General features: G+C 46.0%; 15 protein-coding genes across 15 annotated transcripts; 6 read left to right on the forward strand and 9 right to left on the reverse strand.

Moving 5' to 3' along the window:
* Positions 1 to 16: 16 nt before the first annotated feature.
* N7495_006567 (uncharacterized protein) lies at positions 17 to 1,033 on the forward strand (the record flags this gene model as incomplete). The annotated part of the gene is made up of 3 exons (XM_057209218.1): positions 17 to 179; positions 297 to 541; positions 599 to 1,033. 3 exons carry the CDS (start codon positions 17 to 19, stop codon positions 1,031 to 1,033), a joined length of 843 nt encoding a protein of 280 aa, XP_057062992.1.
* A 204-nt stretch (positions 1,034 to 1,237) lies between these two features.
* N7495_006568 (aromatic alcohol reductase) lies at positions 1,238 to 2,191 on the reverse strand (the record flags this gene model as incomplete). The annotated part of the gene is made up of 2 exons (XM_057209219.1): positions 1,238 to 2,101; positions 2,162 to 2,191. The coding sequence occupies 2 exons, from the start codon at positions 2,189 to 2,191 to the stop codon at positions 1,238 to 1,240; spliced, it is 894 nt and encodes a 297-aa protein (XP_057062993.1).
* Positions 2,192 to 4,329: 2,138 nt separating this feature from the next.
* On the reverse strand, positions 4,330 to 5,684 carry sitA (TOR signaling pathway phosphatase SitA; the record flags this gene model as incomplete). The annotated part of the gene is made up of 4 exons (XM_057209220.1): positions 4,330 to 4,619; positions 4,672 to 5,003; positions 5,069 to 5,471; positions 5,531 to 5,684. 4 exons carry the CDS (start codon positions 5,682 to 5,684, stop codon positions 4,330 to 4,332), a joined length of 1,179 nt encoding a protein of 392 aa, XP_057062994.1.
* A 388-nt stretch (positions 5,685 to 6,072) lies between these two features.
* N7495_006570 (putative alpha/beta hydrolase) lies at positions 6,073 to 7,734 on the reverse strand (the record flags this gene model as incomplete). The annotated part of the gene is made up of 1 exon (XM_057209221.1): positions 6,073 to 7,734. One exon carries the CDS (start codon positions 7,732 to 7,734, stop codon positions 6,073 to 6,075), a length of 1,662 nt encoding a protein of 553 aa, XP_057062995.1.
* A 321-nt stretch (positions 7,735 to 8,055) lies between these two features.
* N7495_006571 (lactonase family protein) lies at positions 8,056 to 9,394 on the reverse strand (the record flags this gene model as incomplete). Its single annotated transcript, XM_057209222.1, has 3 exons — positions 8,056 to 8,411; positions 8,492 to 8,965; positions 9,058 to 9,394. 3 exons carry the CDS (start codon positions 9,392 to 9,394, stop codon positions 8,056 to 8,058), a joined length of 1,167 nt encoding a protein of 388 aa, XP_057062996.1.
* A 531-nt stretch (positions 9,395 to 9,925) lies between these two features.
* N7495_006572 (putative catechol dioxygenase) lies at positions 9,926 to 10,855 on the forward strand (the record flags this gene model as incomplete). The annotated part of the gene is made up of 1 exon (XM_057209223.1): positions 9,926 to 10,855. One exon carries the CDS (start codon positions 9,926 to 9,928, stop codon positions 10,853 to 10,855), a length of 930 nt encoding a protein of 309 aa, XP_057062997.1.
* A 613-nt stretch (positions 10,856 to 11,468) lies between these two features.
* Positions 11,469 to 11,773, forward strand: N7495_006573 (uncharacterized protein; the record flags this gene model as incomplete). The annotated part of the gene is made up of 2 exons (XM_057209224.1): positions 11,469 to 11,484; positions 11,568 to 11,773. The coding sequence occupies 2 exons, from the start codon at positions 11,469 to 11,471 to the stop codon at positions 11,771 to 11,773; spliced, it is 222 nt and encodes a 73-aa protein (XP_057062998.1).
* Positions 11,774 to 11,906: 133 nt separating this feature from the next.
* Positions 11,907 to 15,519, reverse strand: N7495_006574 (uncharacterized protein; the record flags this gene model as incomplete). Its single annotated transcript, XM_057209225.1, has 8 exons — positions 11,907 to 12,359; positions 12,407 to 12,713; positions 12,770 to 13,694; positions 14,153 to 14,287; positions 14,368 to 14,495; positions 14,550 to 14,942; positions 14,990 to 15,354; positions 15,424 to 15,519. The coding sequence occupies 8 exons, from the start codon at positions 15,517 to 15,519 to the stop codon at positions 11,907 to 11,909; spliced, it is 2,802 nt and encodes a 933-aa protein (XP_057062999.1).
* A 1,731-nt stretch (positions 15,520 to 17,250) lies between these two features.
* Positions 17,251 to 17,721, forward strand: N7495_006575 (uncharacterized protein; the record flags this gene model as incomplete). The annotated part of the gene is made up of 1 exon (XM_057209226.1): positions 17,251 to 17,721. The coding sequence occupies one exon, from the start codon at positions 17,251 to 17,253 to the stop codon at positions 17,719 to 17,721; it is 471 nt and encodes a 156-aa protein (XP_057063000.1).
* Positions 17,722 to 18,116: 395 nt separating this feature from the next.
* N7495_006576 (uncharacterized protein) lies at positions 18,117 to 18,410 on the reverse strand (the record flags this gene model as incomplete). The annotated part of the gene is made up of 1 exon (XM_057209227.1): positions 18,117 to 18,410. One exon carries the CDS (start codon positions 18,408 to 18,410, stop codon positions 18,117 to 18,119), a length of 294 nt encoding a protein of 97 aa, XP_057063001.1.
* Positions 18,411 to 18,516: 106 nt separating this feature from the next.
* N7495_006577 (uncharacterized protein) lies at positions 18,517 to 18,849 on the forward strand (the record flags this gene model as incomplete). Its single annotated transcript, XM_057209228.1, has 2 exons — positions 18,517 to 18,674; positions 18,750 to 18,849. 2 exons carry the CDS (start codon positions 18,517 to 18,519, stop codon positions 18,847 to 18,849), a joined length of 258 nt encoding a protein of 85 aa, XP_057063002.1.
* Positions 18,850 to 18,988: 139 nt separating this feature from the next.
* N7495_006578 (putative flavin-containing amine oxidasedehydrogenase) lies at positions 18,989 to 20,668 on the reverse strand (the record flags this gene model as incomplete). The annotated part of the gene is made up of 4 exons (XM_057209229.1): positions 18,989 to 19,147; positions 19,205 to 20,263; positions 20,323 to 20,559; positions 20,609 to 20,668. 4 exons carry the CDS (start codon positions 20,666 to 20,668, stop codon positions 18,989 to 18,991), a joined length of 1,515 nt encoding a protein of 504 aa, XP_057063003.1.
* A 355-nt stretch (positions 20,669 to 21,023) lies between these two features.
* N7495_006579 (uncharacterized protein) lies at positions 21,024 to 21,855 on the forward strand (the record flags this gene model as incomplete). The annotated part of the gene is made up of 2 exons (XM_057209230.1): positions 21,024 to 21,296; positions 21,358 to 21,855. 2 exons carry the CDS (start codon positions 21,024 to 21,026, stop codon positions 21,853 to 21,855), a joined length of 771 nt encoding a protein of 256 aa, XP_057063004.1.
* A 326-nt stretch (positions 21,856 to 22,181) lies between these two features.
* Positions 22,182 to 23,345, reverse strand: mep20 (uncharacterized protein; the record flags this gene model as incomplete). Its single annotated transcript, XM_057209231.1, has 3 exons — positions 22,182 to 22,201; positions 22,262 to 23,071; positions 23,123 to 23,345. The coding sequence occupies 3 exons, from the start codon at positions 23,343 to 23,345 to the stop codon at positions 22,182 to 22,184; spliced, it is 1,053 nt and encodes a 350-aa protein (XP_057063005.1).
* Positions 23,346 to 24,801: 1,456 nt separating this feature from the next.
* Positions 24,802 to 25,476, reverse strand: N7495_006581 (uncharacterized protein; the record flags this gene model as incomplete). The annotated part of the gene is made up of 2 exons (XM_057209232.1): positions 24,802 to 24,986; positions 25,047 to 25,476. The coding sequence occupies 2 exons, from the start codon at positions 25,474 to 25,476 to the stop codon at positions 24,802 to 24,804; spliced, it is 615 nt and encodes a 204-aa protein (XP_057063006.1).
* Positions 25,477 to 26,554: the final 1,078 nt, after the last annotated feature.

Genomic DNA, 26,554 nt, shown 5'->3' on the forward strand with positions numbered 1-26,554 from the left:
ACATATATTCTGCAGCATGGATTACCTCCGCTACGGATTCAGCAATGAGAAATATCTGAAGTTTGAAGGCAACCAAATAACTGATGACATTGTTGAGGATGCAGCCAACCTTTTCTCCTCAAATTATGGCGTCTGGGGACCAATAGCTGAGCAGAAGATGTGCCCTACCACCAAGGATAGTAGGTCACTGCAGGCACAGTAATACATTTGTGGATACTCAATGTTACTGGCACGGAATGCAGAAAGCAGATGGTTTGGTGAATGATTATAAATTAATGCAAGTGCTATGTTCCTAGATAAAAAAGTGGCCATTGGTCCTCTGCCATTCAAGCAAGGTCAACAAGTGACCATGGGCCTTTTGGCATTCAAACACCAATTCCTGCCTCCGAACGGTCACAACATCCTCATCCAAATGAGAGAGCAAGGGCATCTTCTCGGATACCTTGTCGCAACAAGATGGGATCACAAAGGTCGCAATGTCGTCTGGGTCACTAGTCTTTGTGCCAACGCCAAATGCCGTCATTGGGGTGTTGCAACCAAGGTATTATCATGATAATCTATTCTCGCCACTCACGATAACCTAATCTCTTGTCTCAAGCTTCTCCGGATGGTGCGCCATGGAAAACCTGCCATGTGCTACGGCATTCTAAGCCCCCATCCGTATGCAATTCGTGCTGCTGTTCGTGCATGGGGAAACTGGCCTGGTGACCTTGACTTGACCGTGACAAAGAGATATGCGCAATTGGTCATGCCTTCCTCGCCTGTCAGATACGTTCGCAAGGCACGCTTGCATGGTGCGCTGTTTGATGAGAGCGTGCACGACTGGGCTGTCTCATGCGTCGACACAAATTTATGGATTGATCAAGAAGAGGTTGTGGCGGCGTTGGCAAAGATCTGTAAGAACAATATTCCCTGGCCATTCGGGAACCTTCCCAATGGCCATGAGTTTTTGTTCATCGCGCACGGCAGTCATCATCGGGCCATATTTCAGCGTCGAGAAGATAGGGTTGAGGCAGCAACAGCAAGAAAGTAGGGAAAGAAGAATAGCCTAGCCTTAACTAGGTAGAGAGCGAAAAATTTGCAATTGAGATGAGACCTGTTAAGATTGACATCCATTACACGTGTATTCAAAAATTCTGTCCAAAGTAATTGTGCTATTGGAACCCTTTAGGGTTCGGAGTTTATAATTCTTATTTGATCTGTATATATATCTGCAAGTATGCCAAGGTAATCTACTCTAGGCATTCTTCTTGACAAGCTCCTTGATCTGAGCTTCAGTCCACTTAGGAACTCCCAACACCTCATTATCTGGCTTGGCAAAGAAAGAGTTATATTTCTCACCGCCATAGACAGCCCGTCGAATAAGGTTGCTGGCGAAAGTGCCAAAGTCAGGAGGCGACTGCTTAACAGCCTCATAAGCCTGGGTCTCCAGATCTTCAGTCTTAACAGGTTGACGCTCGATCTTATCCGCATTTCCAGACCATTCTAGCAGCTGGTTCTGAGTAACATCTGCTTCAGAAACATAGACATGTCGGTTCTTAGTTTCTTCAGGGTGTGCAAGTAACCCGGCGACGGCACGTCCGATTCCACCGAGGGTGGTTGTGCTAACGAGGACATCACCCCCATCGAAGATGAGGGTAGAAGGACCCTTTAGATTAACGCTGAAACCTTTCTCGAGACCCCAGTCGAAGAAAGGACCAGTAATGAGAGCTGTCCAGGTGAAGGCTTTGTCTTTTTCTGAAATCTCTCTGAGGCGCTCGATCACTGCGATCTTGTCGCCGAAGACGGGGAGCTTAGAGGTTAGAGGGTTTGAAGTGTCTGTGCCGAATTCAGAGGGTACGAATCTCTGGACGCCGGCTGCATGAGCTGCGTCGACGAGACGCAGATGAACGTCGCGAGGGACGAAACCGACATTGAGAGTGTTGATAACGGCATCTTGACCGGACAGAACGGCTTTCAGAGATTCCTCGGAGCTGTAGTCGACGACCTGGACTTTGACTCGGGGGTCGAAATTGTGCGACGAGGTTCGGCTGAGCACAGTCACCTCCAGGTTTGCTTCGACGAGGGCATTGACTACGGCAGGTCCGAGGTTACCAGTACCCTGTTGAAGGTCAGTACACGAATTGTTTCAGACGGGAATTAGCCTGGAGGATGGACTTACTCCTGCAACTGCGACTTTCTTAATAGACATAGTATAGATAGAATGGGTGTTGTGATAGCTGATTGGAGAGCTGGTGTTAAATGTTGATGTGTAAGAAATGAGGCCGAGAGGGACTTCCAATGGGCTTATAAATGCTTTATCGGAGGAATTGCGAATGAATAATGATCTCGTACTTTCATGATGCCATCTTCCATAGTACAATATTTCATCACTGGTGTTTCAGATCACATCATCTTATCTCAGCTAGCGGAATAGTTCCGCTTGCGCAATTGTCATCTATTTGTTGATTTCGAATGATATGAGGAAACTCCCCTGCATGCTGACGTGTTCTAGGCCTTAAGATCCAATCCGGCATAAAAGAGGGGAGTACAGAGTACGATACGCTAATCGGGTGGTTTGACGGTTGGTCATCATCTAGATAATTAACGTGTTTCCCGGCTAACCCGTTATCCCTGTTAAGCCGTTACCCCATCAGAATTTCAAAAAAACGCATAAATTTCAATTCCATATTTAAGCACAATAACATAATTAAATTGACTAAATAACACGATTCTGACATTTAGTAATACTATGACCTTTCTTATGACACCTTGAGCAGTTAATTTGACGTCGGACAGGGGGTAAAACTGGCAATTCAGTCTCAAGAGTGTCATTCTGAGCAGCTTCAGCACCAGATATTTATTTCTCTCCACCACCATTCTCTTCAATGACAGGCTTCTGAATCTCCTCTAAACCTCTTAAACCACCTAAATAAGCCAACTGGTTTTTTAGTAGTATTCTTTTTTTTTTTTTCGTCTGTTTCTTATCATCTTTCTAAATGGCCACAGCGATCATGCAGAAAAATATGGTGGTGGACCGTCCGGGTAGTGCGATCGGAGAACGTCTCCCACCTCCTTTTAATAGGAGATGGGATTAAATGAGAGGAGAGCCCTAGAGCAGAATTGAGACGAGATTTAAATTCTTCAAGTCGTTTTAAGCTCCAAGTAGTATTGTCGTCGCTGTCAGAGCCAGAAGATATAGGACAATCAGAAGGTAATTCTAGATCTGGCAGACATTCAAGCCGAATATCTAGCTTATTGAGCATTTCTGATGGGCATAAAGGTACTAAACTAGTAGCTTTAAAGCTACATATTATAGTATCTATCTTAAAAGCTCTTTTGTATGCATCAGGGAAGATCTGAAGGAACTCATCTTTATCAATTCTATACCGCATCAACTCCGCAACACGACCGCCATAATATCTTTTTAGTAGCCTAAAGTAGCCTATATCTAAAGACTATAAAAGATATGATATATATAGAGGCATATATACAGTAATAATATCATGCTTCTTATAAAGATTGTCGAAAATAGGTGTTAGATGAGAGGATTGCTCATCAAGGATCAGAAGGCAGTTTTACCTCTTCGATTCCTAATATTAGGAATAAGATACATCTTTAGCTAACCGACACTACTCAGATCAATATTCCGACCATTAAAGCTCTTATTTAAGCTCTAATTAGGCTCCTTTTCCTTAAAACAATGCTTCATAAACACCTTTCCTTTAAAGACAATGTAAGGTGGATGAAATCCGCGATCGGAGGATAAGATTGACCATATTTTGACACATGGCACAGGTAAGAGCTGCTCTTCTAGTTTCCATAGAGCGTAGTCATTCCTCCATCGATAACTCTTCAAATTTAGAAAATATATGTTGAGCTGACCATTTAACAGCTAGTTGTTCAACACCCTCAAGCCGATCGACAAAAGTTGAACGTGGGACGCCAAATGACCGTACAACAGCTGCGATAGTAGGATATTTGCCATCTCTAACAGCTTTTAGAGCTAATTCGATACAGCCCTCTTGCTCTATCAGTTTTTATTCCATTTCAAGGCGAATTGGTGGCATGGTGTGTGTTTGAAAACACAGGGTCACTACGGAGACTATTTATTTAGATGGGGTAACGGGTTAACCAGGATAACGGGTTGGCCGAGAAACACGTTAGTCAATTCCAATGCCATTGTGAAGTCTCCGCGGTCTCCGTGGTATGCTTGAAAATGTTTTATTCACTGGATTCATTTCGTCTCTCTATCATGATGGCCATAATGTAATGTGCTGGTCATTACCTCCATTAACCAAACGCCGGCGCCCGTGCAAAGCTAGTTGCAAATAAAAGAGAAAACAGATGTTACAGGAAGTATTCGCTGCGACCTGGCCGCTGGGCTGGTACATGTCGTTGATCATCACTGACTGCACTGAAAAGCTTGAACGTCGGTTTCAGGTCATCGCCAATCTCGCACACAGAGGCTAGATTACCGCAGCGGTAGCAGTAGTTGGGTGCGCTCCACACAGTGACGACGTTCTGATTGGCGAAATGATACTTGTATCCTTCATTCACTAGCTGGTGGGCACGCGCAATCAGAGAAAGATCGTTAACGTGGCAGAACTCATCAGCCACTTGACCACCGAATAGCCAGCCTATTGCGTCTGACATCAGTATATGCAGTAAAATTAGTGCTGTGGAACTCACCTGCTCCTCGGGGACTAACGGCCCATGTTTCCACATCATCTGGATCTGACCAGACTAAATCGCAGAAAGCACCCTCGTGAGGGATCTCTTGTGCGCGGGCCACCACGCGCACTTGGTCTAGAGTCCGAATCTCAGGACTAAGTCCTCCATGAACGCAGAGGACCTTGCCATCGATAATAGCACCTAGAGTCATGAAATCAAAGACCTGGCAACAAGCCTTCCACACTGAAGCCGACCCGTACTTTTGGAAGCACTCTTCGTAGAATCCGTATACTTGTGTGATTTGGCGAGATTCGTGGTTTCCGCGAACTAAAGTGACGCGATCTGGATATCTGATCAGAACTAGCGTTAGCATTGATAATTCCACTTGATTAGGGGTGGTTTTCAAAATACTCACTTCGCCTTGAGACACAACAACAGGGTCAGTGTCTCTAAACTGAAATATCCACGGTCCACGTAGTCTCCTAGGAAGACAAAGTTTGAATTAAGACGCACATCATCTGGTGATGGACCTGACGACCCGCTCGGCGGGTTTGGAGCAGATTCCGATTCCTCTTCATCGTCCTCCTTCGATCCGGAGCTGTTACCTCGTAGTTTCTTCCGAAGCTTGGGATCTGTGATGGTGGAAGGTGGCTCGATATCAGCGGATGTAATTACGGTAGTAGAGGTCTTGGGAGCGTCAACTTCGGTGCCGTCAGGCATCCCACCAGAGACGCGGAAGAGTTCGAGAAGATCGTAGAACTGGCCGTGGATATCACCACAGATGGTGACGGGAGTTGAAACGGGTTGGATATTTGATTCTGTAACATGCCGCATCAACATCAGTTGCTTCAAAAGGAGTGGCATCGGTCACGCCTACCTTCCATCATATATTCCTTGACAATTTCACACAGCTGCTTCATGTGAGCCTCAGATAGGTACTTGCAGTTTTTGGCAGCCTCCAGCCACTCATCAGGGCCAGCATTGCGCTTGAGTTTAGCTGGCCCCGGCTGTGGGACCTTGTTTTCAGGCATGGTGAAGTGAGGTTTAGATGGACATTGAGGGTGCGTCCGAGGATGAAGGCCAGAGGGTGGGGAACTTGCGCTTTTGGTCGATCTCGGATACCGCACTGGCACATGGCAGTCCACTATAATGCACCCGATGGATATACTACTAAATATTAAATACTAATATAATACAACAGCTATCAGCCCTATATCCAGTCTTTAAAATCTTATAACCTGAAACTTGCTTGGATTTTGAAATTTAAATTATATTCACCGAAATGATCTTCAATATGAGAAACAATGTATTCATTTGTATTTATTTCAAATTTTATTCCATCGCCTAGCTCAAAGCGGAGGCGACTCTAAAGTTTTTATAACATTTATATATATATATATATATATATATATATCATCATCATCTATCAATCTTGCCCAGGTACTCGGTGACGACATCAGCAAAGGCCTCAGGCTGCTCAACCATGGGCAAGTGACCAGCACGTTCAATAATCTTAAGCTCAGCACCACCCTTAAGATCAGCCGCCATCTTCTGCATAGTTTGAGGAAGGACACCATCGTTGGCACCAGCAACAAAGAGGCCAGGCACAGTAGCGTTAGCCATTCGGTCACGGATGTCATAGGCACACAGAGCATTCACACTGTGTGCGAAGCCCTTCAAGCTATTGTTGATCACAGCCTGCTTAACAGCATCCAGCACCTCGGGTTGGGTCTCGTACGACTCTGGTACGAACCAGCGTCGAGTAGTGATCTCGGCAAGCTCCTCACCAACGATTGGTTCCTTGGTTTCGGCGTCGACAGCGCCCTCCTTCTCTGACATGGCGACTCGGTCACCCCATGCCTTGCGATTGGACTCTGGTGCGGATGAGTTGGTGTCGCAGGCGATAAAGGCAGCGATGCGCTCGGGGTATAGGAGCGATGTGTTGAGCACGGTCACACCTCCCAAGCTAACTCCGATCAGACGGGCGGCCTTGGGTGGCACGCGAAGGGCCTCGAGTAAGGCATTCACGTCTGAGGCGAGCACGTCGATTGTCACGGCCTGTTCACCACTCTGAGAGCGACGGCCACGCGTCAAGTAGCGCAAGACACGGTAGCGCTGGTTCTGCTTGCGAGCAAAGAAAGCATCAACGAAGCGGTCCCAGATCTTCCAGTCGGCCAAGATGCAGTTGCTGAGCACAACCACCGGGGCGTAGGGATCAGTGCTACCTTCCAATCGATAGGGAATCTCAACGCCATCTGCGGTTGTTACAAAAGACTCCACAGCAGGGCGGGTAGGTGAAGGGAAAGTGCGAGTTTTGCCATCGTTGGACGACCAGGGTCCAATAACATCCGACTTGGCAATCGAGCTCAACTCACGCGGGGCAGGGCCAAATGTGTAGAACCATTCGTAGACACGACGCTTCTTAGAGGTGACTACTTCTGTCTGTAGGCGTTGGCGCCAGGGAGTGTTCATGGCTGCCTGGTGGAGCTCGCCACCTAGTCCGTTCACAGCAGCATACTCGTACAGGGCGATGATCTCCTGCGGGGCGGCCGAGTCGATAGCAGCAGTTTTGAAAAGACGACTGCGACGCCAGCCCGGTACACGGGAGAGCATCTCAAAGTGTTCCTCGCGATACCAGCGCTCAAGTTCGGCCTGCTTCTCGGGGTCCGGGTGGGAGGCAGTGGTCACGGCGACCAAGACGTTCCCACGGGTCTCGGAATCATCGGTGTCGGCTCGGTTCTCCAGCGGGACGAAACCGGGCACTTTGCGCTCCTCTACCAGATCGTACAGAAGTCTACCGACATCGATCTGGGCCATTGTCTTCTTCTCACGCTCTGTCTTGATCAGATCTGTTCGCAAATCCAGGTAGGTCTTGCGGGTCAACTCGTCCATGTCAGTGATATCATACAAAGCCAGGTACTCTGGTTTCTCGCCGTCCTTTGCACGGTAGCGGAAGCCATTGGTTACAAAGGGGAGACGTAGGCGCAGTGGACCGTGTTCGTTATTGTACCAATCGTGGAATTGAGTGTCGGACAAGCCCTTGGGCTGCATTGTCACGTAGAGGAGGCCTTCAGTAGGCATAATGGCGGGGTTGTAGGGAACAGAGAAAGGGTGAGGAGGAAGAAGAAGTCAAAGAAGGGATCAAAGAAAGAATCTATAAAATAATTGAATGATCTAAATATCTAGGTAGATCTCGGTAGTATAATAAATCCATGGACCCAAATTGCCCCTCTCCGGGAAAGCAAGCAACCGATGTTCACTGCCGATTTCCCCGAGTTTTAGGTGGCAAAACCCAAACCCCGGACTACTTTCTCCCATGAGCTGTGGGCTTGTTGTCTCTATTGTTTCTTGATTTTTGGGCTAAAAAGTAAATGCATCTAGCCTACGTAGAGTTTTCATGGTTTAGTCGTACCAGATGGCATTCATACCGAAGCCCTGCTCCGGAATGTCTACGCGCGCAACACGACCCAACTTCTCATCGCGCCAGCGGTACATCTCAACAAAGCCCAGCTGGTCATCACAGAGAGCGACCCACTCGTCGCTGAAATCGCAAGGACTGACTGCGTTGGAGTGGCCACCGCTGGTGGAAGTAGGGTTGATGAAGAGCTGGCGCTCGATTTCACCAGAGGGGCCCAGCTTGAATGCAGTAATGTACCCAGTCACATCGAAGTGATTGGAACGGGTGGTTGCAAAGAGATATCCAGCACTCTTGGTGGTGAAAGTAACATCGCCACGGTACTTGTTGCGGGGTGGCAAGCCTGGAGAGAGGGTTAGGAAAAGCAATTGTTCAAATTTCACGAATCATGCAATGGAGAAAGAGCAAGAGAACTTCACTTACCAGAGGGAAGCAATGGGTATGTGATGTGTGTGAAGACGGGCTTGTGGGTACGCTCATCGATCACGTACACACCCAAGCGGTTTCCGGCCTCCATGAGTACGTATAGATATTTACCGCTGGGGTGAATCTCGACCCAGCGAGGGTGATCACCAGGGGCTGGAGCCTCCAGGCAGTCTACCAAAGTCAATTGACCTGTCTCGGCATCTTTCTTATGTGTCCATATCTTGTTGGCGGACAGATCGGCCGAGTACAGGTAGGTCTCGGTAGGGTCGAAGACCATGCCGTGGATACCAGTCTTGGGATCGTACTCGTAATTCTGAACGTTGGCATCAAGAGCTCCATCAGCCTTCACGGAGAAGACGTTACCGTACCCCGCATAGTTGTAGAATGGGTTTCCGTACACGTTGTAAGGGGGTTTGTGAGCAGCAAGAACGAAAATAGCGCGAGTGTTGGTGTCACCGTTGGCAGCGAGCTCTGGAAGCAAAAATCAGTCAATTGCTCTGGTTTCAACTGCTGTTTTTTATTTATTTATTTATTTTTTTGAGATAATGGATCCAGGCACGTACCATGTCCGGCAACAGGGTGTGACACCTGGTGAACAATGTCAGTCGGGCTATTGACAGCGAAGCTGTTCCATTTCTTCATAGCCGCTCCATAGATGGCTTTCTTGTCGTGGGAGAAAGTCATCCATGAAATCGGCTCTGCCTCTGGGATCTCAGTCTTCTTGACCAAAGTCAAAGTTAGCTCCTCATCATCGAACTGGACAGTGTAGATACGCCCGGGGGCGGTCCACGTCCCGACCATCAGATGGTGCTTCATGGCGGCGGCTGAGCTTTGAGAGAAGGCGCGAATTGAGCGGGTAAGTGAGGCAGATGGCCGAGTGTAGAGAGCCGACGGGATCATATGATAAGTATATACCGAGTCAAGGATACAGAATATAGACGCTCCCGTAGAAGTTTTATCCAGTGGATGCGGGGTGGTTCCCCGGCATTGAGGGGCGGCACGCGTACCGTTTGGTGCGTTTTACCTTCTCCGGAGAAAATCACATTATGAATTGGTGGGGCATTATTGTGATCGTCATAGTTTTGAGATCAGGCGTGGAGTAATTGGAATTAATTGGTTGAAGTGATTGAAGTGGATGTTAGTGGCAAGAGTGAATACCACGGGATCTGAGTAAAACACAATCCCGGAATAACGGGAGTTGCAATGTCGCCGCTGCCGAATGGTTGTCCCCAATGTCACTGCCGACACTACGGTCCGCCATAGACCATTAGAACTGTCCGAAATAGTCATCCGGGGTAGGGAAATTATGGAGGCGATTTTAGAGTTATATAAGACCCCTTCCTCTTCCTTTCTTCCTTTATTCTTCTATCATTCCATCAACTCCATCAACTTCTTGTTTTTATACTACAATCTCCACTCTCATACTTCACAATGGCTGAAAAATCACGTTACGACCCCAACTTCACTCCCTATGTCATTAACTCGATGGGACCCAACACTCCCGAGCGTGCTCGTGTCATTCTGGGCTCGCTCATCAAGCACATTCACGACTTTGCTCGTGAGGTTGACCTCACCTCTGCCGAGTGGATGATGGGTGTGGAGTTCATCAACACCATTGGACAAATCAGCACTCCCATTCGTAACGAGTGTCACCGTATCTGTGATGTGATCGGTCTGGAGTCGCTGGTCGATGAGATCGCCAACAAAATCGTCACTGACCAGGGCTTGTCTCCCACCTCCAACGTTATTCTGGGCCCGTTCTGGTCTCCCAACGCTCCTTTCCGTGAGCTCGGTGACTCCATCATCCAGAACCCCCTCCCCAACGGCCAGGTCACCTACATGCACGGCCGTCTGACTGATCTGGAGACTGGCAAGCCCATCGTCGGTGCCGTTATTGATATCTGGCAGGCCTCCGCCAACCGCCTGTACGATTTCCAGGATCCTGACCAGACTGAGAACAACCTCCGCGGCAAATTCAAGACCAACGAGAACGGCGAGTACTTCTTTTACTGCTACCACCCCACTGCGTACTCTCTGCCCACCGACGGTCCCGCTGGTGTGCTTCTCAACCTCATGGACCGCTCCCCATGGCGCCCGGCTCACATTCACCTCATGATTACCCACCCCGAATACGCTACCGTCATCAACCAACTGTACCCCTCCACCGACCCTCACCTTGTCGATGACTCCGTCTTCGCCGTCAAGGATGACCTCGTTGTTGAGTTCAAGCCCAAGACCAACGACCCCAAGGCCACCCTCGACCTTGAGTACAACGTCACCATGGCCCTGAAGAAGTGGCACCCCCACCCCAACTCGGCCCCTCCTGTCTCCTCTTTCCAGCGTGCTCAGGAGAAGCTATAAATGCCAGAAAAGGAGATCTGACATTGCATTTGATGGATTTAGCGATAACCAATGTTTTTTATGCCTCTTGAGGTCGTTCTTTTTTTTGTTCAAAATCTCGTGTATAGGCTTATATCAAGATGAATCGAAATGATCATGTAACAATATCCAATTGCAACAATAGGTCTTCCAACGTAGATACTAGCGTGACTTTAATCGCGACAATTAACCATGCAAACTCCACCTTAGCGCTACAGCCGAAGTAATAATCTCATGTACTCCTATTGGGACATGGGCTGCATTTGCAGCCAACCCCACATTTGACTAAGGGCCCGAAATTGACCAATGAAAGTACAAGAATTTATGCTTATTTGGGCCAGGTGGCTGTAGCTTTTCTTGGTGCGCAGGCATACGATAGAGTATTCGATAGTAAAAACATTGTAAAAGTTTCATCAAGAGCATATCTTTCACCTCTTTCATCTGCTTCATCGTTTTCATCCTCCTGGTTTTGTCCATACCGAGGTCCCTGATGGTAAACGGCACTTCAAGCTTATCTCACCCGTTCTATTCACCGGAGAAAGGCTCGTCCACGGCTAGGGCTAATATTTTATCCGCCTGCGATTCTTCGGCAGCCATGATTAGCCGCTTAGGTAAGCCCTTTTTCAAGAAGCTGTGTAAGAGCTGTTAGAGAGAAGCTGGAGAGTGATCTTGATACCGTAAAATATTTTTCCAGGGACTTGCAGCACCTGCTCCGCGACGTTCATAGCGCAGACGTCAGTGTGGGGAAATGCGCAACATACACTAATCTACATAGTAGATGCGCCACGGGTGGCCCGAGCGGCTGTGCTTACGGGCAACAATACGCCAGTTGACAAGCTACGCTACCTTTTAGAGCCCGGAACACCACAAGGCAACGACAATCCAAATCTACCTGGGTAGACCCGAAAAGCATATCAATGGAATTGATTATTTTGATGGTAACAGTTTTCTCTATATGAAGTACTTATCGAACCATGGACGTCTACAAGAATTATATTTTAATATATTTACAGAGAAACGAAAGGCGACTGACTCATTGTACAAATCGTACATCATTGAGCCGTTGAAGGAGCAGCTCCGCCAGGTTCACATAACAGCCCTTGCTGATGTCCTGCCGCGCCAGAATCTGATCAGCGATCTCGTTAGCCCACATGTATTCCGAATGATAGTTGCGAAATTCTAGAAGGCGTTCTCGGAGCCACAGGCGGTGATTAGTGTTATCTGTTTCAATAATGGCTGTCAAAAGAGCCCAGTGGAGGCGTCGTAGCAGACGAGGGTCGGAAGCGAATTGCTTAGAAGCAATATCCACAATACCGGTTGTGGCCTGCCGGTGGAGCGAGGTGGGAAGACTTTCTGGACAGAGAAGGCGTCGATGAAGGAGAACTTGCGCGTAGAATGTACACACCGCCATGTAAATAGTGTTCAGCGTTCGTCGAGCTGAAACGCCAGCGGCAAATCTGGCGGTGATGAAGAGATCGGAGAATCGCTGGGGCAATTAGTCAGTTTCACACATAAAGAGAGGATAAAACATACATCTCGTGTGGACATGATCTCACGGAAGATAGAGTCCTTTGAATCGGGTCCAGCCCTTGGATTCATGAGTACCTTCATAGTTTGATATCGCATGCACATGCCGGCATGCAATAGCTCTAAAGCCCGATAGTTTTCGATGTCGTCCAAAACCTCCTGATCGGGATACTGTTCACCATAGAAACATCGGCCCCAAAGACGAGCACATTTATGTAGATGGTCCGGGTATAGAGCTGGGTTGTTTGATTGCATGACATAATCGTATAAGGATTCTGTCAGCCCCATGGGTCGGCAACTTGCGTCAATGTATCTATCACTTTGATTAGTGAAAGGCTCGTTGATGGAGTGGCAAGCAGAACGACATACAAAGTCCATAAAAGGAATTGCTCTGGAATAAATGAGACTTTGGAAACGGGCTTTTTCTCATCAGGGAGGAGGTTGTAATGTTCAGCCAAGAAAGCGTCATTGACATCCTTCAGGCGAAATAACTGCGGATGTGACTTAAGAAGAGAACGCACACCATCCAAGTGGAGTTGAAGATGGCGTACAGAGTGGCCAAACTGCCACTCGTAAGTGATCATCAAAAACATTGTCGCGAAAATCATCTCCAGCTCAGCCACAGAAACATCTCTTCGGGGAGTTTCTAGTAGCTGTCGGAACTCCTTAACAGCCAGACTATAATGATATCGGCCATGGTCTTCGGCCGTTGGTCGACCGGGGGAGCGAACAACAAGACCATACCGGTGCATATCACTGGCAGATAGAGCTATGATCATCCGCATAATCACTTTATTATTTGAGGCAGGGCTCTGATAGAGGTAGTTGAAGCTGCTCCAACGCCATCCTTTCATATAATAATGAATGATGGATGATTCTGGGAAGTATGCAAAGTATTTCTGGTCGTGTTCTGTAAGCGTTAAAGAATTGGCGCATATGATTTCATAGCCACCCAATACGGGGTAGAGGGGCGTGGAGTTTCGGATGTGGGTGAAAGGTGGGTAAAATTCTGTGGTCGAGGGTGTTTCTAATGTCACGCCATCGCCTGGCCAAGAGAATGTAGAGTGCCCATTGAGAATGACTTTTCTTGAAATTTTCAAAGGAGAATCTCCTGTCTCTGATGTACCAGGAGCTGGTTGTAGATGCTGTAGATGCTGTAGATGTCGGATTTGTGCACTACGACCACGCTTCACTGGAACTCCCCATTCACAAGCGAGGCGAAGATTTAGACAGCGGCTACATGTTGGACGCTCTTCGCCGCATTTTACCTTGCGTCGACGGCAAGTACTGCAGCCTGGATGACAAGGATTAGCTCAGGAAACAATCGGCCAATTCTTGATGTAACTATAGGAAAAGAACGGACCTTTCTTTGAGCGAGGTGCGTTCCGTCCGGACATTAAAATTTAATATTATTCCCCAACTCTAGAGTCTAAACATACTTCAATTTAAAGACATGGGGATGCGATTGGGTATGGGGAAGAGGAAGATTTAAGATTAGATCAATTGAGCGGAGAACTTTAGCAAAAATGCCGGGGTTGTGGCCTCAGGCGACAAGGCAGAAGTCAGCACTATGTACCTCGGCTCTTTGAAAATTCATAACAAGAATATATAAGGCTCTGATGTCCTAATTTACTTCGCTCCAAAGCTATTTTCAATCTTCACGGCAGATCTCTTCCTGCCACTGACTTCGTGTGGTTTCGAAGAGAACATCATTCGTGATCATATCCCACCCAATGAGTGCCAATGACTTACCCACGATCACAGCCTCTGCATGCGCTTCGTCTGTTCCTGCAGATGCAGTAAAAGCAGGGTGATGTGGAAAGGTGTTGTCCGGTGTTTGAATACCGAACATGGTGTGGAGAGTGGGTGTCACATAGCTGACATTCCCTTGGTAGGGCATTCCAATTAGTCCAGATTCACCAAAAAGTGAAAAAAAATATATATATATTTTTATTACATCAACATACCTATATCGGATGATGCAGTAATGACTTTATCGTGACGTTTGATCACCTTTCGGCCATACTCGCCCATATGGATTTGATATCGCTCACACAGAGTATCATTCAAGCGCACTTCAGTGTAAAGTTCTTCTCTAAAATACCATAATCAGTGAATTTCTTGATGAGTTAGTGAAGATCCCACTAACTCTTTGATAACCACCTGGCATCCAGTTGCGAGTGCTCCAGCTTCGATGCAATTGCGCACCTTGAGCGCAAGATTGTTGAGCCCCTTGAGAGACGGACTTCGTACTTGCCAGAACGCCTTAGTATAAGCTGGAATCACATTTGCTACTTTGGGTGTGTCCATAAATGCACAATGGATACGTTGCTCGGGTAGAAGCTGCTGTCGTAAGACAGCAACATTGTTATATGCTGAGACTAAAGCATCTAGTGCGTTAATTCCATCCCAAGGATTGCCTCCTGCATGGGCACTTCTTCCAGTAAACTCGCAATGAACCTTCTTGCGTGCATTCATGAGAGTCCCCGCAATTCCATCTGAGGGTTCCTGGTCGGCGAAAATTTTCTTAGGCCCTCCATGCCTACTCAGGTTAGTATAACACCGTAATAGGAGAAAGAAAGTACACACGCCATAAGTGAAATATCAACATTCTTATAGGCTCCTGCATCGATGAGCTTGACTTTTCCACCGCCATTCTCTTCAGCCGGAGTGCCCAGAAGCTGAGTTCGCCCTGGTATTTGGAATTTTTTCAAAATGAAGGAGAGGGATAAGAAGGCGGCAATGCTACTGGTAGCAATGAGATTGTGGCCACAGGCATGTCCTATGTCCGGAAGAGCATCGTATTCGGCGTTGAAATTGATAAGTCGTCCATCTGATCCGCTTAAAGCTTCGAATGAAGTATCCAGGCCGTATGCATGCTGATTGACGGTGAATCCCTGCGTCTCTAGGAAGTCGCAGATTGTATCATGAGCATGGTGCTCCTCATAGGCGAGCTCGGGATTTGACCAAATCGAATAAATTATTAGGAACCAAATGAAATATCACAGGAAAGCGATACCTACCTCGTGATTCACTTTTCGAAGCGATTCATTTAAAGTCGCGATAACATCGTCAACATATTCTCGGACATCTTCAATCTTGATGGTCGAGGCAATCATTTTGAACGGGGCTAGAAAAGAATTGAACTAAGGAGAAATTTCAAAACAGAGGTATTGAAGTTGCCACAGCGAAGAGGATTTAATAAGATCTCGCGGCACCTCGGTTCCTATCAACAGTTCATATAAACTAATCAACGTCATCATGTTTGCCGATGGTCAACTAGATCGCGTAAATTTTGATGATAGCGGGCGGGCAAGTAATGAGTTGGAGAGCTCATCTGATTGTCGAGCTCGGCAAAAGGGTGGACCCTTGAATCTGCGGGGAGAATGCCACGAGAAGCACTGCCACTCGCAGTCGGTTATATTTAGCTTGTCTGATAACAATTTATCCTGTATTTAATTTTCCGATAAGGAAGTTGGTTGCCGACTGAAGTTTGGTTACTCTGGAGCTAGTTTTGCCGATATTGATCTCATATTGGCTAAACTGCCGATGATGATAGTCTGGGGTATTTTCAGCCCTGATTATCTACTTTCGCCATCTATAGACCAAGGCGTTTGGGCCCTCACCTTATCTAGTATATAATACATGAAACTTGAGTAGCTTAGGAGAACAACTATTTGTGATAAATATGAAAAAGCAACAACACTCTCCAAACACTGACCCTGTCGCTTTCGATATGATAAAGAGCGAAGCCATGCATTATTCCCATGGTATCAACATTAGTCAAGTCCTTGACATAAATGCTACACCCGAGATCGAAAGAAAGGTTCTCAGGAAACTGGATCTCTTGTGATATACTCTCCAATCCTATGTGATGGAGATATTTCTAACGAAGCCGAGTTAGGCTCGTTCATCTCATGGGATTTTGTTACATGTTACAACATATGGACAAGCTGGCTTGAGTCAGGCAACCTTGTTCAGCCTCACGGAAGACTTGATATGTTTACTGAGGTGGGTAGGTAAATTGAGAGAATCCAGACTAAAATCTTAATTGAGGGACTTCAAGGAAGAGAGCATAATTGGGCATCCGCCATCTTCTATTTCGGATACTTAACTTGGAGCTGGCCTAGCTCATACTTAGTAGTTCGATTTCCTTTGGGGTGGAGTTTTGATGTACCATGCTACTTGCACTAGCTTCCGTGGACTAATGGTAGTGAGGTTCTTTCTCGGAGTCGGAGAGGCGTCTATTGCTTCTGGATTCGCCATGATCACAGGAATGTATTATAAGAGAGAAGCAACCGGCACGCCAAGCAGCTTGGTTTGCCGGGAATTGTATCGTCACAATTGTCGTGGGAGTCGTTGCGTATGGAATTGGCCAAATCCACAGCAGCACCTTGTACAACTGACAGCTCCTATTTTTGATTCTTGGAGCTATCACTTCTGCCTACGGATTTTTGCTTGCAATAGTCTTGCTTGATTCACCAGCCAAGGTAAGATTCTCTAATAAGACTGAAAAAGCGATTGCGATCCAGAGAACTTTGAAGAACAAGACTAGAGTCATGAATACTGGAGAATTCAAATGGAACCAGGTAATTATGGCTATCGAGAATCCACAGACTTGGTTTCTTGTTCTCTTTATGCTTTGCATCAACTTCTGCAATGGTGGAATCACCAGTTTCTCCTCCATTATTGTTGCTGGTTTTGGGTTCTCAGAACTCAAAGCCCTTCTCATCCAAATGCCAACGGCAGCTGCACAAGTGATCTCCTTGTCATCACATCAGGCGTTGCTACTTTGGTATGCTCATCTCGAATCATCATGATGATTGATAAGATTAGCCATATCTTGACACATGGCATGGGTTAGAGCTACTCCTGCTAAGATTTGGAAAGGATCGCCAATGGCCACCCTTCGCCGCGCTACACTCGGAAGTTTAAGCAGTCGGGCTGCGATGATACGACCTGAGGTTTTGGCGAACCTCGTGAAACTCCGCGATCTCTACCTCACTCCTGGACTGTGCAACCCTATCAATCTCTATGTCCAGAAGCCGCCACCATCATATACATCTCCTAAGCCACCGCTGAGTCCACCTCCATACTTCCCGTCTGAAAATGATAACCCCTTTCCACCGCCGTCTCCTAAAGATCCTTCATATCGCTGCGACCCTGGGCAAAAACGAGTCGCACAAGAAGATACCCAAGGCGATCATAAGAGGATGAAACAAGATAGACTTCCTAAGATCCAAGACCTCAAAGAAACACTCAACCTTGGGCCTGAATGGACTGTGAATCATATCTGCCGACGATGGGTACCTCTTTGCTGAAAGAGACGTTTTTGTTGAAATTCTGTGTATACCTTAGTATACCTGGGAAGAATTTTTGTATCATTATGCCATGAAACAAAGTATGCTTTAGCTCACAAGAATACTATGAGATTCTGTGACCCACGTCTTGATATATTCCACAGTAGGCAAAATAATACTAAGTCTGCTGGTATAGCTTCTCTCACCCTAATCTCACCCTTCCAAGCGAACTTCGCAACTCCCCACGACACAACCAAATTTTTTTAACTTTCCCTTACAAGGTCCCTGGACTCGTAAGGCTGTTTTCTCATTACTCTCCTCCCCAGATAACTTGTTCTCAGCCCTGTAGCACCAGTATGACTGCCGCAGGGGCTGGTGCAAGCTCGTCGACCCCGACCGCCAAAAGTCTTCTCGAGTCACAACGACTCGCCATCCAACATCTGACCAGGCAAGAGAGGAAAGGTATAGCATCCTGCTGGCCCTTTCACCTCAATGCAAGGACCGATCGGAACAAACGACAAATATTGTTGATCACCTAATCTATTCTCGACGCGTTTTCCAAACCATTCCTTCAGTATACCTTTTGTACAGGTAGCAGCGGTGGCAGCAGCATAACGCTGCCACTTCTTGTTTTTATGGCTATCCGCATAGTTACACACTCCTTTCACCACAATAGTCGGAATCGTATCCCACAAGCCGGCCCCTTCCATTTCGAAACCAATCACATCTTCTTCTTTGGCAATGCAGTCGTGGTGCAATCCACATTTTATAACTTGATCGCCGGAACCCAGTTCACCAAATGGATTTCAGGACAGTATGACTTTCCCTCGGCATTATCAGCTCAAACGTAGCTGGATTCACCAAGAGAAGTACAGTCTGTGCCATGATGTTCGTGGCATACTGTGTGGGAAATATTGTGGGAAATACTGTCGGGCCTCAGTTTTTTCGTCCCTTCTGAGAAACCCGCATATCCTGTAAGTGATATTGTTCACTTTTTCTTGGCTTTCTCTCAAAAACTAACCGGCTACAATAGACCGATATCAAAGCAGCCATGTCTGGCTTAGTATTCGGTATATTTTTCTTGATATGTCTGTATACATCGGTAAAACCGACTACGAGACCAGCTTTATGGATTATCACAAGAGATGACGGAAGAAGAAGAGCTGCAAGACGAATTTTCAAATAAGACAGATCATGAGATAGAGAGCTTCCGATATGTACTATAAGTATCTAACCAAAAAGGGTTGCAATAAATTGGCTACATTGTCCCACCTGAGCAGCAGACTTATCATCTTGTGTTTGCCTTTCCTTTCTTGTATCGCGTTCCATGGCACACGAGTAGATATTTGGCAAAAAATTCTTCCGCTAGATCATCAAATGGCTCATATGTAGCACCTAGTTGATACGCAGCTGCGATACCGGAAATACAGGCTATTTCATGCATGTTCTGAGCAAGAGAAATTAGCATCGAGGAAAAGAGGTCAAAAAATACGACCTCACTTACTACTAAAGTCCAGCTACCTGCAAAGTGAGTCCGATTTTGACCATTAATAAACATCATTCCCGGCACAACGCGCAGGTAATGCTGCCACCGATGGCCAAATTGGTGCCACCATTTCTTGCTGATAATTTTTGATTCGTCGATTTTATCCCATGTCCACAAATTCTTCTCTCGATCATTCAAAAAGATGGTTTGAAAGACATGCCGATTGTGGGGTAGTGGGCGTTGACCTTCTCCTAGACTGTCACGGAACTGATGTTGGTAGTTTGTGCAGTCAAATCCCATCTCAATCTTCTCCGGTTCTGTTGCGAGGGAGTGCGTATAGTACATTGGCTGGAACCCTTGCCACCCATCCTTCTCGCAAGTTGGTTGCTGTTCAGCAAACGAAATCTGGTCTTTTCTTTTCTTTAATGATAGTTTGGTACACAGGCTGGGGTCATATTGAGCTTGGAAAATGCTTTGAAAGTAGCTTGAGTCTGAGTGGGTGATGGTGATATCATTGAAGAACTTCACACCCCCAAGAACATACCTTTCACGCCAGGTAGCATGCTGACCAAGGAGGCGTTTTGCTTGATCTGCTGGACAGCAGAAGACTAGCTCATCGAATATCTCGGCTGATGGGTGTGAAGAACGCTGGTCATGATCATTATCTTTTGACTGGATGTCAAGAATAATATCTTTACTGTCTCTTTTGAGTATCGTCACAGTTGAGTTGAGTCTCATTTTGACCCCCTTAGCGCGTAAATCCTTTGCCCAGTCTTCATAGAAATCTCCTAGGTTGGGAAAAGTGTACATGGTCGGCAGATTAGGCAATAGAGTATCCGGATCATAATCCCACAATTTCATTTGTGGGTCATCAAACAGACGCTCCAAGAGTACGCTGGGCACATTGACAGTCTGATTCCCAGTACCCAGGAACAAGGCCAGCAGCGGAAGAACCATTTTGTTACTGAATTGGTGACTGAAGCAGAAAATTCTCAGAATAAGCTTGACTGGCAAGAGGCCAAGAAGCGGCATCAGGTACTTGATACATTTCAAGACCCGACCAAGCTTTTTAATTTCCTGTGAGTGTTGATCCACAAGAGGACTGGGGAAAACATTCGTCCAGAAATCATCGCCACCTTTTCCAAAAGAGACCTGGAGTTTGACTGGCTGAGGCTCATAGCCGTATCTTTGAAAGAAGTGAAATGTGTGACGGAAGATTGGAGATCCCCCTGCACTCCTTCATTCATCCAGCTCGCGCCGTATTTGGATTTATCTAAGGAGATTGACGTAGCTTGGCCACCGGTATGAGATTCAACATCGATCATGGTCACCTCAAATTGATCCGGGTGATCTGCCAGGGTTGAAGCGCATGACTGTGTAATGTTAGGGTCTATATACCTGTAATAGTTCATGGATACCTACCATTCCTGCACCCCCAGTGCCAATTATAGCCACTTTTTTCTTTGGAGGATCTCTAGACATTATTTTCTCTTCTATTGTAAAGACTGGATTGTTTAAATTCCAACTTATAAGACCTTGCTTGTTTATAAAGACCATTTTGGCTTAAAGTTCAATCTTGATTGCGACACGATGGTGATGTCAGGGCCAAACATTCTTTTACGATCAACCAATCATCGAGGGAAGCTTCAAGGTAGAAGTAAAAGGCTGGAATTTTGGAAATTGGAAATTACAAAAGTGAAACTGAGACAGTAATTTGACCAGAACTCCAGAGAAATAGAAAAAATCAAGTTCACATAATGCGAAGTATAAAACCCGATGTCTGGTCACATGACTTCTGGGATATTTCCGATTCCATCCAAAGTAATGGGGATAAAGCATGGCACAATTCCGAACGCATACCAAGGTTACTGGAGCCCCAGACTATGATGACCCAAAATTTTGGGATGTTCGGTTCGCGACTGGCCAGGACGTGGGCGAATGGCTCAACTCGGGCGAGGTGATAATTGAGGCAGCCTTGGCTAGCTTGGAATGCACAGGGGTAGAAAGCAAAAGACCCCGGGTCTTGCACTTAGGCCCTGGCTTATCCCAGTTAGGCGCAAAACTGCGAGATGCTTGTCTTGATCGGCAATGGATGGCCAATGGCATCGTGGTAAGTAATATCTCATGTTGGCATTATTTCCAGGCGCAGACACTCACTTGCGATTAAACAGAATGTAGATTTTTCCGCCGAGGCTGTTCGACAGGGTCTAGAAGCTGAATGCAAAACTCCGCCCAACCAAGCAATGCATTGGCACCGCGCTGATCTTCTCTCGTGGAACGATGTCTCTGACATTTCTCCTTTCGCGCCTTTTGATGTCATTCTCGACAAAAGCACTAGCGATGCCATTTCGACCTGTAGCGACCGTAAAATCTCGACAACAGACGCTGAATCTCTCTGTCCCACGGTTGAACAGATTCTATCCACAAACCCCGTCACCAATCTTTCTCCAGTGGAGCTTCTTGCCTTACATTTGGTCCCGCTGACGCGAAAGGACACCACATGGATCGCGCTTTCATATTCGACTCTGCGGTTTGACAACCTTCCTCTTCTGGGGATGTATTGGAAACTCCGCTCGCGCACCCCATTAAAAGCACCTGCTGGGCGTGTCTCTTCGTCCGCCTATACTCCTGAAGTGTTTCACTGGTTATATATCCTGGACCGTAAATAACAATGCCGGTTTTTGTAGCCGACGGTTCTATCATATACCGCATGTAAGCCTTGACTGGACTTACCTATCAATCGAATACAAATCAGAACTCCAGATAACTCATTGATGAACAACAAGCGATATAATTCGAATAATTCATTCCAACTGAGATCAGCTACTAGGCAGATTAATTACATCGTGTCACTCGTGTGCAGACAGGATTCCTCGACTTAGGCGTTTTGACTTGCTTGCCTAATTCCGCATATTCATGCAAGATCCAGGGAACCTGCTTCTAGTGTCCTGCATACTGCATACTATCTACTAATACCCCACTTATACTCTAATCCTTAACAGCCTAGAACGACCGCTGTAACAGAGTCAGCTTTGAATGATCTTGAAAAGGCGAAATTTTTTTTTCAAAACATACCATTTGCATAAAGAGCATATGTATCCGCATTCATCACAGCATCGCTGCTGCTGAGGCCTGTAGCAGCCGAATAGCCATATCCCAAATCCTCTGTTCCAGGCGTGTAGACACCCGGTGCATGAGTGAACTCATGTAGAGCAGTGGTAGCTTGGTCTTGTTGATGACATTTCACTGCCATGGCTGGCAGATATGAATACCAGATTTCGCAGTTCGCAATGACGTTTTGATATGGGAGCGTGTAAGCGAGTACATTTGTCGAGCAATAACCAAATGCATCACCACAGTAATAAGTGGTGCTCCCTGAATTCGTCGACTGTGCTTCTTTTGCAATTGCGCGCAGCCTTTTTACCACATCCTTCCGCACTGAATCATCGGTTGTCTTGAAATATTCCTTGAATTTCGAAGCTGAACCATTGTGAGCGGCATTAGCCGCGGCATTGGCGACAGCAACTGTGTTGCGTAGCGCGAGATCAAGCATTTCATTGTGATTGGTATTGTTGCAGCTCTCGCGCGTGCGGCGGTGTAGAGGGTTAATAGCTTTGGCCACTTGAGATGCCTTCATCGCATCCACTTCGATACTTAGATCATTAGAGTGATAAGACACATAACCTGATACATTTCCATCTTGGACAAGTGGCACCAGACCACTAGATTGTAGAGTCATCAATCCTCCGTGAGCAATATCACTTGTTGCGGCAATATCAAATTCATCTTCTAAGACCTCTCCAGCATTAAGGGTGGTTAGCGCTTCCAATGTGAGCCCTTGAAACCTAAATGACCGTCTTATCCCCTGGAATGCCACCTCTGAGTCTGAAAAATTATTAGCAACACACCAGGCAGATCTTGAACTAGTGTCCATACTATTTTGGTAAACCTTGACCTTCTTCACAGGAGCGCTATCTCGAAAGAAGTTGAGATGCACGAAGGTTAAGGATTCATCCCCAGTATTTTGAACAACTGCCTTGATTCGAGTTCCGTCCACTTGGCTCAAGGTCACTTCCAAGCTCGGTCTATTTATCTCAGTCGGCAAAGCACAGATCTGCTGTGCCAGAACAAGGAGCGTCGAGAACCAAACCAGATGCATGATTACAAGGACTGAGGAAACTTAGGTCCAATCAATAGATAGGCGGGCTCTGATTGACAAAACTCCGGTGATTCCCTTTGGAGGCTGTTGATATAAATGCCGCAGCTGAAAGAGGCCGAACACAGTGATTTTATAGATCAACATCCATCTTACAAAATTCTCCGCAACTTAAATTGATATATCCGGCATACTGATTCTAAAATTATTACATGAGCATGACAGAAAGCTATGATAAAAATTTTCTGCACGGAACCTGAACTAGAAGCCTCCATACAGCTCCTGATACGTGAGAATATGGCTTGGGCTCTTCTTCGCAAGGTAGGTTGCCGCGATTTCCTCACGCAGATGCATTCATAGTGTGATTGCTTCCTTTAATTGGACTGCCCCTTATCCTATCACTGCTACCTTAGGAACATGTCAAAACTTCCATTGGACTCTCGAGGTCAGCACTATCTCAAGTTAGATTGAGTCCCGCTTTTTCAGTGACAAGATAAGGACGTTGCACATACAGCACCTGAACCTGCATACCAAAAACCAAACTCCCAAGGTCCGTTGCACAGCCTGGTAAGGAGAAACTTGATTGTCTATGTGGCTACCTCTCTTTCCAGCTTTTCACACATGGGGCAAGGTTTTGGGCTTCAAATCTCCTTGGAACACCTATCAAAATTGACGGAGAGAAATGCGTTCCATTCCTCTAATTAAGACAGCTTTCTTTTCATCTCCCATTGAAAAACATTAACTGGAATCTTTAAACCATTTTCAATTCTCCAAGGTCATTCTCAGAGCAGTCGCAATTCACCTTTATCCATCTAGACACCACTAAAAACCTTGGAACAAGGGAACATTGCCTAGATATGTTCATGGGAAACCCCTGAACCCATGGACCCTCGTGGGGCCCGGTGTGGGCATAGAAAATCTCCTTGGTTTGTTATACAAAAAAGATTAGATGCTGCCAGCCGAAACTACCTAGGTGTAGAATGATCACGCAAGCTTACTGGGTCAGGGGAAGATCTCGTGAGACTCCCTGTTGGTCAGACCCTTGATAAAATCCAATGGCTAATCTGAGGGCCATGATGGCTCCCTTGGCGGATGTCACTGCATCCCAATGAAATAAATTAAATTCTGAGAAATCTCCATTGAATCTTACTGCTCATCTTCAAAAATACCTGGGAATGTTTAATGTATTTTTTGACTGGCCCACTCGCTGCGGCTATTCCAAGGTTGAAAATTTATACAGCTTGGTATATTCTCTTTTAATGGCTAGGTAACTTTGATCTGCCAATCCTTAATATTTCAACGTTCTTATTGTAACCTCACAACAAGGGTCGAGTAACACTTGGTGAACCATTAGGTAACAGCGAAGTGAATATCACACGATATTGAGAATGACGGAATTGAAACAAAGACACCATTTATAGATGGCTGTTAATACATAGTTAAATGAATGTAGCTATGACTAAATTGAGTCTTGGGAAAAGAAGCTAGTGCCAATGTCAGAGAAGTCATCCAGCTCAAAGGGGAGAAGGGACATCATTTCGACATTAAACACATCCTCGAATGAAAGGAGATTCACCGTGTTCGATGGCAGGGAGATGTCTGCATTTTCTTCTAATCCCTTCCTGTCAGGTTGATTTTCTGTTTCTGGTGCCATGAGTAAAGCGATCCAAAGAAAACTTTGAAGCCGGGCATCACATCACATACCTTGAACAGGAATCTCTGTTTGATTGATGGAAGGTGTTTGGATGATTCTCTGGCCACCAAATCGCTCCCTCCATTTCCACATTTGATCGTGGACTAGGCTAGCAGAAAGCCTGGTTTTAAGCTTCAAGTGAGGTTCCTGTTTACTCTGTTCAGAACTTCCTTGTAAACTCCACAGCTGTGCCAGAATCTTCGAAATCCGCCCTGGCATATCATTGTCTTCTAATGATGTCCGACGCATGAGTAAAAGAGCAGTATTGAATGCAATCTTCCCGCCTTCTACATCGAGAATACTCGAAAAACTGGAGTCTGCAAGATGCAGGATAAATACAGCTGCCAGAAAGACTGTACGGAAGTACTCTGAGGGGCAATGCTTCATAAAATTGGACGTGGTATCGAGTTGTTGCAGTTTGTTGAGCAAGTCTTTGGACATGTCGAAGGCTCTTATGAGTCCAACTTTGCGGTTGAGAGACTTTCCAGAGTCGAGAAGGTAGAAAACGTAGAGCTGGAGACCTACTCCACTAAGCAAAATCTCATTTTCAACTTATTGGCTTGAATGTTAACAAATTGTATATACAGCAGTGTTTGGAGTTGTCGAGTTGGAAAGTTACCTATAATCGTGTCGCCGAAATATCTGGAGAGGCTTGCAAACTCTTGTTCTAAAAGTCCCAATACGGAAGAGTTTTCTCCCGACTGGGATGAACGAGGAAAACAGTTTGACATGTAATTGCTCACTCGGCCTGAAAATCGGTATATCAAGAGCTGATGTTTTATGACCTCGGGAATGATATATGTATTCTTTTCATCACAAATACGATCAACCATTTGATCAGAGGATGCTAATGTCAGGCCATAGTTGGTGAATATGCTGCAATTTATTTGATTTTTTTCTTAAAAAATAATTCCTTCACACGGGGGAGAGATTTCAGATGATTTATTTACCTTTGGCTGGAAATATAGCAAACAGACCATGTGCGCGCCACCTCACAAATTTCTGCGGGGCTTAACTTCCTCCTTGTCCGAGAAAAATCTTGGATTGCTTCTGGCTGATGTAATCCAAGCTGCATGGCGATTGTCTGGGCAATGTTAACTAGAACTGGTGTCATATCGGTTGAGAGGGAAGAAGTAGGAATTGGCCACATGGAAAGAAGAGAGATCGACTGAACAATGTACCAGTTATGTGGTGGTGTTGAGATAGTCTCCCATAACAGCTTTTTCAGCGGAGATGCTAATTCAATCACCAAATGAGGCTCAGCCATGTTATGGCGTGATGAAATATAGATGATCACCCAAAATAGAAGTGGGCATCTATTGAAGTACTCATTTGGAGACACAGAGGCATCCAACAAAGGAATAAATGGGTGATAAATGGTAAAGTATCTATGGTCCATAAGCCATCTGCCAATGGAAGCACTTGACGATTGCATACTCACATGCGAAATAGAGATTCGATCTTTGATGAGCTGAGACGAACATTCTCTAGGTATCTTAGATCTGGTACTGATGTAGAA

The sequence above is a fragment of the Penicillium taxi genome, assembly GCF_028828555.1.
Source record: "Penicillium taxi strain IBT 34144 chromosome Unknown utg000004l_segment0_segment0, whole genome shotgun sequence".
In the NCBI taxonomy this organism is placed as follows: domain Eukaryota; kingdom Fungi; phylum Ascomycota; class Eurotiomycetes; order Eurotiales; family Aspergillaceae; genus Penicillium; species Penicillium taxi.